Genomic DNA, 13,029 nt, shown 5'->3' with positions numbered 1-13,029 from the left:
AATTATAATATAACGTAACATTCTAATTACTACTGATCGATCAAACACTTCTGATAGCCATTGATAAGATAATTCTAATAATTAAAGTCTGAAATGAAAATAACTGCACCAAAACCATCCATCATTCCATCAAATCTATTCCCACTCAGCCATTTATCCACCTCCTTGCCTACATTAAATACAAACGAACAGAATCGGGTTTGGAGATGAATGGCCAAAAATCGATAAATACGTCCTATTTTTTCGTCATGCCTGCCCCTCATCCGCCACACACTCTCTATCAACTCTTCTGCTCGTCTAACTTTCCCCCAAAAATCATATAACTATTTTCCAACAACTTCCTACCCTTCCTGGCAAGAAGCCATATTTTTTCATTCTGCAAACTTCAAGCAAACGTTATACGATTATTTGTCAATAGCAAATGCAATTTTGGAAAAAAGAGAATAATTTTTCGCTTTGCTATTTTTGTTCTATTTTTAAATACATTTAGTAATTAATTGAATTCATTTATAACGAGGAAAAAACGAGCCAAATTGTTATTAAATCCGGGAATTTTCCACGTATTTTTGCTATCCCTCAAAGTATTATCGCTCGAAGATTGTTGTAGGTCGCATGTAGTCGAGTTTTCTGACCTATCACTGGGTAAATTTATTTTTGTACTTTAGTGAAGGTGGGAAGTGTGCAGTAAGTTTATGGATGGTTGGGAGTATGTGCTACGTGGGCGGTTACACGTACGTACGTGAATGGTGTGCATTCCATATGAGCGAATGTAACATCATTGCGAAGCATCACCTTACTTAACTCAGTAGGAAGACTTAAAAAAGGAAAATTTCACTTTATTGTCCTATTTTTCTATTTTTAAATGCATTCAGTAATTAATTGGATTTATTAGTAACAAAAAAAAAAAAAAAGTGGTCAAACCCAGTTGCTAATAAATTCAGGCATTTTTCATATATTTGCATTCTCAATAAGAAGATAATGCACATTTGAGTATATTTGTGAAATTTAAATGATGTAAAATTGTTGAATAATGACATAACATATACTTTAAGATGATGCATGCTGAGAAATATGTTTACAGTATAATGTCTTTTTGCTTTAGTAAAATCTTTATTAATACTCTGGTAAAGTTAATTATTTAGAAGCAGTGATATTTGTTAAACTGCTCCACATGGACTTCGAGTGTATATTATATTTTATGGTGTATTATACTGTAGTCTTGCTGGAACAGTTAGTGTTTTTTTGAACAGTTAGTAAATGTATTTTCAGCATAGGAAACTCAAGATGCCACCGCGGAAGGGTAAAGTTAAGGAGGATCAACCAGTGGTTACATTAGGACCGCAGGCTAAGGAAGGCGAAAATATATTTGGTGTGGCGCATATTTTTGCATCCTTCAATGATACCTTCGTTCATGTCACTGATTTATCTGGTTAGTTGTTAATTCTCTTCATGTTCGCTACTACACGAATAAAAAAGCGTGCGCTATCACTTGGGTTTTTTGGGATTTTCGACTATTTTGTATGCAAATTGTAATGTTACCAATAATTGCTTGAAAGTTGCGTATATAAAGGTGACAGTCTGGAGGACTGAAGTTCGCAGTTATCGGTTGCATTGTTCACTTTATCCTACTGTGTTTTAAAAACAGGCTATGTGCAAAAAGTATCTCTAGATTAATTAAAATTTTCCTGTTCATGTCTCGTCGGGTTGGTAAGCAAAGTCTGTTTGATGCGCATTCATGTGTACTTCAGTTCAGTCCTCAATGGCGAACTGTGGAAGGGACGAATGCTAAATTACCATTTGGTGTATTTCTGATTGGCTCTTTGTATGCTTATTTCATTACAACATCAAATTACAGTTGTATCACATCTTTCTAACATATTAGTTTATGGAAGATCATGGTGTATAGAACTTCAACTGTTCTTATATAGCAAGTAGTTCACACTTCCTTAGTTCTCGGTGGTCAGTTATATGTATATCAGAAACCAATTTTCACCTTCTGCAAGACATTTGATTTAGGCCGAGAAACAATTGTGCGTGTAACTGGTGGTATGAAGGTAAAAGCAGATCGTGATGAAGCATCACCTTATGCTGCTATGCTGGCTGCACAGGATGTTGCTGAGCGTTGTAAAGCAGTAAGTTTATTTTTTGCTAAATATCTCTTAAATTCCTGTTAAATGGCGTTGAAAAGTAGTTCGGAGGTAAAGCTTATTTCGCATTAAAAAGCTTCGAAAGGTTAGTGAAAAGTTGCATTTTCATGCGGCATTGACTGGAATTCGCAATAGACTACTTTAAAATATAACAGTTTGATAATAGATACCTAACTCGATTTCTTTGAATTATGTATATTTCCTACAACGACCAATGCCCAGTGATGTTTGAATTATCAGTTGCCTTTCTGAGTTATAAAGTCTCTGCTGATATAGTTTTCTGAGGGCTTCCATTAGTGTTTTATTTCTGCTGTTATTAACTTAATTGTATATGAACCTTTTTAGCTATCAATTAACGCTTTACATATCAAGTTGCGTGCAACAGGTGGAACAAAAACAAAAACTCCAGGACCAGGAGCCCAATCCGCACTTCGTGCATTGGCTCGTTCTGGTATTAAAATTGGGCGGATTGAAGATGTAACACCTATCCCAACGGATTGTACCAGACGTAAGGGTGGTCGTCGTGGTCGTCGTTTGTGAAATGTCAAAATTTATATTTTTTACAGTTTATGTGTAATTCAGTGTAATCCTATATAATCGGTTGTTACTACAGTTGATAAAAATTTATTGACCGTAATTTATTCTATTCGCAGTAAAACGCAATATTAGTTGAGAGGCTGATTGTTCTGTTGTCAGATACAATTAACAGATGGTATGCTTTATATGGTCCTTAACAGAAGGATATAGAAAAAAAGCATTCAGAAATAAACTATTGACATATTGAGAGGATTCATTAAAATAGATTATATTTGACGTTGTGGAGCGTTATTAGCAGTGTATTATTTTCATTGCAATAGATAATCGAGGCCTGTGCAAATATTTTTTTACAAGGATGTATTAGTTATTGTGATCATTCAATTGTAACGCAGTATTTCTATCAACAATTAAATGATGATTCAATGGAATATGCCATACAATATCCATTGAATTTGTAGTAAAAGCTAATAAAACAGATGGATATGATTTTAAAAAATAATATTTTGATTTACTGTACTGTAGTTATGCGCTACACTGTTTTTTTCATAGCTCTCTTATTATTATTATACATTCAGGAAGAATGCAATGGTTAGTATGTTCATTTTTGACTAAAAGATGAAAAAAAAAATATTCTATTCTGTTCATTTAATTTGGATGAAAAATTGATGTAATAATTAAAATCAAGATTCTCTCGATGAATAAATTAAAATTTGGAAATGACTGAAGTATGAAGGTAATTTTAATTAATCATTATTGGTACATGAAGTAGTATGCAGAAAAAGAATAGTGCATATTTGAAATTTTTCTAGAAATAGTTTTTTTCTAAAATTCCAATTTTTTCTTTTTTTTTTTCTGGAATAATTCCATTTTATTGCAATCAATTCAGAAATTTTTTAGATTTTTTTTCCAGGAAAAGAACAGATGAAAATATGTTTGGTGGGAAAAAGGAATATTTATTTGATTTTTGCAAGATGGAATAATTTTTATTGTTTTTTTTTTTCATTCCTTGTATAAATTTTTTAGGCATTGGTCGTTTATGTAAAAACGAAAAACAATGTTCAGATGGACAGTATTGTATTTGGGGAAAATGCCTTTGTTTTAATGGGCAAATTCTCAGCAATAATAGATGTGTTATGGATTTTTATTGCCAAAATGGGCAAGAGGTGCTTTAACATTTCAAAATTTTAGAAAAAGAAAACTGACATTTTTTAAAATAAACTATCCAAAAGGAAAAAAAAAAGATAGGGAGAAAATAATTTATCATTAAAATGAGATAATAATTGCTCATATCAAACAATCAATCGAGAAATGTTATATTAAATTAGTACCAGCATACATTTAAATAAATTTATTATCATAACATTGTTTATAGTTATCACTGCGTTAAATATCATTATCACTATATTTTACATTTGCTTTGATCACATACATTAAACTGAGCTTAGATCCAAATAATTCATAATAATTTAAACAGTGCTTATCAATAAAAAAAATTTTTGTACTTAAAATTACAGTCAAGTATCCATCATTGTATTTGTTGAAAAATGAATTTAACATTTAAATGTAAGCATAACCTTAACATTTAATACAATCTTGATTATATTATCAAAAATTAATAATTTTCGCAATTCTTTTTCTAATTAACTTTTTGGACATATATTGTGGCAAATACTAATTAATATAGGAAAGAAAACTAATCAAATCTTTGAGCTTCATTTAAAAATCATAATGTCTTTTTATTTAATTAACATATTAAAATTATGATTTGATTTCCTAACCTTATTCTAATTGTTCTACTATTACTACTACTGCTACTGCTATTGCTACTAATATTATTAAGGGTAGAATTCAAGATGAAAATTTTTTGTTTATAAGAAATTGAAATTAAGGTTTATCACGATGGACAATGCTATCATCTATCAGCAATCGGTGAGAAATGCCTTATCAATGAGCAATGCTACGGCGAATCATTCTGCATAAATAATTCTTGCACCTGTCTTCACGGTCTATCATTATCACATATCATTTAATTTAGCTTATATATATTCTGGCTTATAAGTGTGGTAAATTTAAAAATGATCCTAAAATATAAAGCAAATCCTAAATTAAATCATCGAGTATTTATATTTAACTTCTAACACTTCAATTCTTTTTATGGATAATCAAATTTATTATCAGCTAATATTTCTTGTATAATTTGATTTATCGATAATATCTTATAGCAATATAAAAGTGATAAGAAAGTATAGCTTTCCACTATGCCAGTAGGTTAAATATTTGAATTTTTCAATGCGATACAAAGAAAAACAAGTAAAGTATAAGCTAACCTTGAAGAACTTTCATCGATTTATCTATGAGATAGATAAGTTGATTTGATAAGAAAATGGTGATAAGTTAGTAAGATGCTATTGCATATCATCGATGAGAATATATTATTGTTGACCTATTTATCAGATATATTTGCTAAGAAATTCCGAAAAAAAAAGTTCTAATTAGATTCAACTTTATATATATTTTACGAAATGACCGGAACAACCGTAATATATTATAATTGAATTATAACCGGAACAGTTGTAATATACTATAGAAAAGAATTTACATTTTTGAATGTATTTTTTATCACATCTATAAAATAATATTAATCTATCAATCAAATTTTTTTCATTTTAAATAAATAATTAATTTGTGCTAGAAATTTCAAATTAGATTAAAATTTTGTAAAAAAAAAAAAAGAAATTTTAAGATTTAATTTTTATTTCTAAATTGAATTTTGCTACAGAAACAGTTAATGTGAATGGAATATGTCAAAAAAGAAATTTACGATCTATTCGTCAATGCGAAATTCATCAAATTTCTGTTCATGGAGAATGCTTAGATATTGTCGCAATTGGGGAAGTTTGTCAAATAGATGCGCAATGCTCTGGTGGCGCTAATTGTTTCAATCAACATTGTTCATGTCCGCCAGGAACTGTTCAAAATGAAAAAATGTTTCCTATTTACTTTTATTAAATTTTAAAATTAGAAAGTATTTGAATATTTTTAGAAAGCAGTTAAAAGTGTCGCATTGTTTCAAAGTTAGGTAAGAAAAGAGATGGCATCAGATAGGTATAATTGAAAGATTTGATTTTTTTTAGTAATTGATTGCACAATGATTTTATAATTTTGTGATAATATTAATAGTAATAATAATAAAATAATGGTAATAATAATATAATGACAATTAATAATAATAATAATAATAATAGCAAGTATTAGTAATATATTTAAAAATTAATTTAAGAATTCAATTTTCCAGTAATTTTTTCGTAAACAATAAAAATTATATGTAAATAGTTCGGAAAAAAAAATTTTTTTTTAAAATTAATATTATTAATGCATTATAATGCTAAAAAAAAAAGATAAAATTTATTGTTTATCATTGCAAATGAAAGAATTTCATTTTCTTTTCCTTTTTTTTTTTTTTCTCAAAACCTAATTTATTTAAAGAACTTTTTCTTTCTTTTTTTTTTTAAACTAATTTATTACAATTAATTACTAGAATTTGAGGAAACTTATATAATACAATTTTTGTTTACCCATTGCTACAATTTTAATTTTATATTTTATAAAAATTTATTCAATAATTTTACAACTTTTTCTTTTTTTTTTGCTGTTTAATTTTTATGTTATTATCAAATAAATGATAAATTGATAAAATTAATAGATGCAAAGCATCGAATTGCTCAAGAAATGAAGTATTAATTAATGGAAAATGCTTGTCACGGATAATTCCCGGCCAACAGTGCAAGCACTCAGTGCAATGTCTAGATGGGTCACAGTGCTCGTCTGTGACACACATTTGTGGTTGTATTGAAGGAATGAATAATGTTGGCGGATACTGTCGGAAATTATCGTACACTGATCCATGTGATTCAATTTCAATGGTTTTATATTTACTTTCTTCTTTTTTTTTTTTGTCTTTTATTAATTTATTATTTCTAGAAGTTTCAAAAAAAGAAATTTAAATTTAAATATTTCAAAATAAATTTGAATAATTTGAAAATAAGCACTAAATAAAAATGTATAGATATGATTAATTTGTAAGAAATATTAACGGTGTAATATGTTTTTTTCTCTCTCTTTTTTTTTAAATGATTTAAAATATTATATGACGCAAAAAAAAAAAAAAAAGTAAAGCCATTAAATTAGATTAATTATTAAAATTATGAATAAAAAGATGATGTATAAGTCATTTTCACTTATTTGTCATAAATGATCACTAAATGATAACGAAGTAATTTGATTTTAAAATAATTTATTGTTTTTGGAAATTTTTTTTAAAAATTTTGATAGAAATTTTATAAACTAATATAAATGAAATAATAATAAGTGAAAATCACGTTGATAATAATAAATAACAATAGTAATAATAATAATAATAATGATAATAATAGTGAATAATAACAATAGTAATAATAATAATAATGATAATAATAGTGAATAATAACAATAGTAATAATAATAATAATGATAATAATAGTGAATAATAACAATAGTAATAATAATAATAATGATAATAATAGTGAATAATAACAATAGTAATAATAATAATAATGATAATAATAGTGAATAATAACAATAGTAATAATAATAATAATAATAATAATGAATAATAATAATAATAATAATAATAATAATAATAATAATGATAATAATAGTGAATAATAACAATAGTAATAATAATAATAATAATAATAATAATAATAATAATAATAATAATAATAAATAATAATAATAATAATAATAATAATAATATGAATAATAATAATAATAATAATAATAATGATAATAATAGTGAATAATAACAATAGTAATAATAATAATAATGATAATAATAGTGAATAATAACAATAGTAATAATAATAATAATGATAATAATAGTGAATAATAACAATAGTAATAATAATAATAATGATGTTAATAATAGTGAATAATAATAATAATAATGATAATAATAGTGAATAATAACAATAGTAATAATAATAATGATAATAATAGTGAATAATAACAATAGTAATAATAATAATAATGATAATAATAGTGAATAATAATAGTAATAATAACAATAATAATAATAATAATAGCGATAATAATAATTTAAGGTATACGTTAATAATAGTTGTGTGGAGATCACAAAACCAGGTGATCAATGTATTTATGATTTGCAATGTCTCAGTGGGTCTATTTGTACAGATGGCTACTGTAACTGTCCACAGGGTACTACAAATATTAATGGATACTGTACTGGATCTGTCTTATGTAATCAAGATGAAGTAACTTGTAGTTTTATTTTTTCCATTCATAAAATATTTTTGTTCAAATTATTCTGAAAAAAAAAAAGGAAGAAAATAAGTTTTTATTTTACAAAATAAATATACTTTAAATATATATTAGAATAGCTAAATTTTTATAATGTTATTTTAAATTAAATTATTTTCAAAGATTATTTGAAATTAACAGATATTATTGAATAATCGTTGTTTCAAACGAGTTACACTCAATGAATTATGTTTTGTAAATGAACAATGTCCCAATAATGCTATATGCAATTATGCAGCTCGATGTGTTTGTCCAGTTGGAATGATGGTATGTTTATTAATAACTAATTTAAATAAATTAGTTATTGTCTTTTTTATTTACAACACAACAAACAATTAGTTATTGTTTATTTACAACACAAATTTTTGGTCTTTTGTATAAAAAATATATAAAAAAAAAAATCTAAAAGATAATTTTTAAAAATGCATTTATTTTATGCAATTTTACCAATTTATCCTTTCTCGACAATTTCTATTTTTTTAATATTAAAAAAAAAAAACAATTAAAATATTATAATTAATATGTAAATAGGCAATAAATGGTCACTGTCAACCTTCTCAAATCATTTATTGCAAGGATGTCGAAGTTTTGGTTGGTTATTATTAAAATTTCATTTATTATTAATTTTCATATTTGCTTACAAATTTTAAAATGAGATTAATGATGAATAATTAAAAGAATAAATTTTGTTAATTAGAAAAAAAAATAATATGAAAGGATGAGACGATGAAAATTGATAGTTTCATTTTATTATTATGTTTTTTTTTTTTTTTTTTTTTAAGTCACTCAATAATACCATTTATAAGAATCACATATACAATTTGAATAACTTTAAAATTTAATAATAATAAAAAACTTATTGAATTATTAGTAAGTAATAGGCTTATTATTGTATAAGAAGTTAATCAGAATTATTACAAATACTTTATTTCTAAAAAAAAGGAAAAAAAAATATTTGAAATTCAAATATTCGAAATTTTTTATTATTATTATTAAAAAAATATTTAATGTCAATTTGAATTTGTATATGTGTTGCAATTTGTTTAAAATTTTTTTACTATGCTACATTATAAACAACTTTCATTATTTTATGATTAATTTAATTATACCTCAATTTTAAATTATGTAACATTTATTTGCACAATTATGACAATAACAATAAAAATTTCAGTAAAATTAATTGTGTAACAATTATATTTATTTTGTACCAATTGATAATAAAGTCTAAAATTTCATAAATTTATGTCATTGATGATAATATTTTACATTTTCTTTTTTTTTTTTTTTCAGGTAAATGGACGATGTATCAGAAGACGTGTTCCAGGTACGTCATGCTTAGCTAATGAGCAATGCTTAGATGAATCACTTTGCATAAATGGATATTGTAGATGTACCAATGATACTGAACTTCTTTCTAGGTTAATGAAATAGTTAAATTTAATTTCATTCATTAATCACAAAAAAAAAAAATAATTGATATAATCAATTTTAATATATTTTATGAATATAATTTTATCACTTTTCAAATCAATTTTAATGTAATTTTATGAATTTTATGACTTGTCATTTATTTATTTATTTATTTTCATTATTTTCAGATATTGCATTCGACGTAATAAAACTAAAAATTGTGATACATATCAAATTTATATTAATGGTAAATGCTTAGATTTAGCAATACCAGGTGAAGAATGCATTAATAATATGCAATGTATTGCAGCAGCTTCAATATGTCATGCTGGTAAATTTAAATCAAAATATTAAATTAAATTTTGGATTGCATTAAAAAATTTTTAATAATTTCATTTCAATTAAAGTTAATTTTATAATTTCTTTAACAAAAGCAGAAAAAAAAAAGTAAGCATAAACATAAAAAGTAAAGAGATTTATTTGACTAAACATAAATTTTTTTATATCGTTTATGATTTATTGTTTTGCATTTTATTATTTACTTGCATATAAATTAATAATTATATTATAATTAAAACAATTTTTTATTTTTTTTTTTCATTATTTCAATTAAATTTTATCATTCAAATAATATTATGTATTATTTCTATAAAATTTTTACAGTTTTTTCTCAATTAAGGTAAATGCATATGTTCAAATGGTTATATTGAAGTGAAAAAATATTGTATTCGAGATCATTTTAGACCTTCAGCGAAATGCCCTGATAATCAGGTATGATATGATAATTCCATCATTCAATAATTAATTCAAAGTGTTACGTTTTTTTTTTTTTTTTTTTTGTCTTCTAATTTACAAAATAAAAATTAACTAATACAACTGAAATCAAAATAGAAAATTGAAAAAATCAGCTTAATCTTGAACATATAAAAATTCTTTTTTTTTTTTTTCATTTTTATTAATTATTTATTTTTGCATAAAAACCAATCATTCATTTTTTCAATTAAGGTAAATGCATATACTCAAATGATTACTTTTTTCTTTCTTTTTTTTTTCCTTCTCAAACTTTTAATATATAATCAAAATTTTTTTTTTAGATTTTAATAAATGGTCATTGCTATGAGTTTGCTAAAATTGGCCAATATTGCATCGATACAGCTATTTGCTTAGGTAATGCCATTTGTTACAATAATTATTGCATCTGTCCAAATGGTACAATTGCGCAAAATGATCGATGTGAAAATGTGAAGCATTGTTTGAGGAATGAAATTCAAATTGATGGACAATGCTATCCAAAAATTAATATTGGACAATATTGTCAATTTACTAAGCAATGCGTATCAATTTCAACTTGTCAAAATAGCATTTGTACCTGTCCACCAGGTACTGTAGCACAAAATAACATCTGTATATCATCTGGCTTATGTCCTACTAGCCAATTACTTATAAATGAAAATTGCTGGGATATAGCCTATATTGGACAGCAATGTCAGTTTACACGACAGTGTCAAGGCTATTCCAAATGTGTCAACAATATATGTCAATGTGCTAATGATACAATCATACGTGATGGATTATGCTTTAAGGAACATTGCAATAGTAATGAAATTAAAATTAATGGAATATGTTTTAAATTGGTATATTTTATTTTTAATTTAAATTAAAAAGAAAAAGAAGAAATTCAAGTTATTGGTTTTTTTAAAATTATTTTCCTTTTTTTTTTTTTTTTTTTTTTTTTTTTGTTAACAATCATAGAATTTTTAATAAAACAATGAAAACAAAAAAAAAAGTTGGATCAATCATTTATCGTAAGTATAAAATTTATGTTTGCTAGAAAATTTTTCACATATATATTTTTCTAAAATCTTTCTTTTTTTTTTCATCCTAATTTAAAAAATTCGAATATATGTAATATTGTTATTTAAGTTATACAATTAAAATTAATTTGATAAATTGATAACTTTAGAAAAACTTAGATAATCGAATTAATTAATTAATAATAGCAGTAGCTAAATTAAATTCAGGCAAAAATTGGTGAATTTTGCTATTACACGGAGCAATGTGAAATGAATGCTATTTGTCAAGCAGATAGATGCATATGTCCACCAGGTACAATTAACTCAAATGACACCTGTATTATCAATTCAAATTGTCAACCATATCAGATTTCAATTAATGATTCATGTCTTGATACTGTTTCTATTGGAATGACTTGCCAAGATAATTCTCAATGCATTGGTTTGTTTTGCTATTTTTTTATTTTTATTTTTACATATCTAAATTTTATGAATTAAAAAATTAAATAAAAGAAAGTTTTATATTCTCTAAAAATTTTTGAATTGAGAAAATTTAATTATGAATCAAATTTTTGACATTTTTTTTTTTCCAAACACAAAAAATGTTTATAAACTATTCAATGTAAAATATTTAATCTTTGATCGAATACGAACTATAATATAAATTTATAAGAAATTTTTTTTTTCTCATTTTTAAATAATTTAATGAAATAAAATTTCCAATTAACAATTTAAATTAAATATTTTCACTTTTTACTATCTTTCATACACAATTTTTTTTTTTTTTTTTTGTAAATTTTACATATTAATTTTTGCAATATTAATATTGTTTTTATCGTGCTAAACATTAATTAAACTTTGCATATATTTTTTAAATTAATAAATTTTTTAATAAAGATTTTAAATTAAAATGCAAAAAAAAAAAGAAAAAAATTTACAGAATCATCAAATTGTATGATCGGAGGAGGAAGTTTGAATAATTTAAATATTCGAACGTGTCAATGTAATAATGGTACGATATTTACTGGCAGTGAATGTTTACCGTCAACAATAAAATGTCCATTGTCAACTGTTTATACTTTCAATAATGTTTGTTATGCATTAGTTGAAATTGGACAATTTTGTTTGTTTACAATTCAATGTATGGGTTATTCGATTTGTTCACGACAAATATGTAAATGTCCAATTGGTTATTATAACATTCGTAATGCTTGTAGAAAAAATTAATTTTAATATTGATAATATATGAAAATGATTTAATTTAGTTAAATTTTTAATTAAATTTACAAATGTATATATTATATATTTGTATAATTATTTGATTAAATTTTATTTACTCTCTTCCTTTTCTTCTTTCTCATTTATTTGTATTTTATGAATAATTAATGATTTTTTTTTGTAATTGATTAGTGAAATTTTTATAATAATTTTAGAAATAATTGAGAAGATAAGGAGTTGTTATACATACATTATATATGTGTGTAAATAGTAAATGAACCAAATTATAGTTTTTTTTTTTTTAAAAAAAAAATTAAAAAAAATTATTGCACGGTAATCCTTTTTTTTTCATCTTCATAATTTCAATCGTGATAATGAAATTTTATTGCTGTAATTTTAAAAGCAATTAATTAATCAATTATTGATAAATGAGTTTTATTCGTTGACATTTTACAAAAAAAAAAAAAAAATGTTAAAGATGAAAAAAAAGAGTAATTAATATAAAGCAAAATTAATTATTATACAAGGAAAAAAAAATATAGCAAATCTTTCAGAGATATGATAAA

At 24.0% G+C, this 13,029-nt stretch overlaps 2 protein-coding genes across 3 annotated transcripts; both read left to right on the top strand.

The window, feature by feature from the left end:
- Positions 1-1,284: 1,284 nt before the first annotated feature.
- Positions 1,285-2,687, top strand: Bma-rps-14 (40S ribosomal protein S14, putative; the record flags this gene model as incomplete). Of its 2 annotated transcripts, XM_001894765.2 has the most annotated exons (3): positions 1,285-1,429; positions 2,017-2,132; positions 2,493-2,687. In XM_001894765.2, the coding sequence occupies 3 exons, from the start codon at positions 1,285-1,287 to the stop codon at positions 2,685-2,687; spliced, it is 456 nt and encodes a 151-aa protein (XP_001894800.1). The 2 variants fall into 2 exon arrangements, with proteins under 2 accessions (XP_001894800.1, XP_042933782.1); XM_043077848.1 differs by lacking the exon at positions 1,285-1,429 and having other exon boundaries at positions 2,049-2,132.
- A 521-nt stretch (positions 2,688-3,208) lies between these two features.
- Bm3013 (Uncharacterized protein) lies at positions 3,209-12,472 on the top strand (the record flags this gene model as incomplete). Its single annotated transcript, XM_043077847.1, has 14 exons — positions 3,209-3,272; positions 3,708-3,847; positions 4,574-4,688; positions 5,464-5,671; positions 6,388-6,607; positions 7,826-7,996; positions 8,184-8,309; positions 8,574-8,633; positions 9,333-9,460; positions 9,641-9,783; positions 10,132-10,223; positions 10,547-11,086; positions 11,474-11,687; positions 12,186-12,472. The coding sequence occupies 14 exons, from the start codon at positions 3,209-3,211 to the stop codon at positions 12,470-12,472; spliced, it is 2,508 nt and encodes an 835-aa protein (XP_042933781.1).
- Between the last annotated feature and the right edge of the window lie 557 nt (positions 12,473-13,029).

The sequence above is a fragment of the Brugia malayi genome, assembly GCF_000002995.4.
Source record: "Brugia malayi strain FR3 genome assembly, contig: Bm_v4_Chr1_scaffold_001, whole genome shotgun sequence".
Taxonomy (NCBI): Eukaryota; Metazoa; Nematoda; class Chromadorea; order Rhabditida; family Onchocercidae; genus Brugia; species Brugia malayi.
This window is presented reverse-complemented; position numbering and strand designations above follow the sequence as displayed.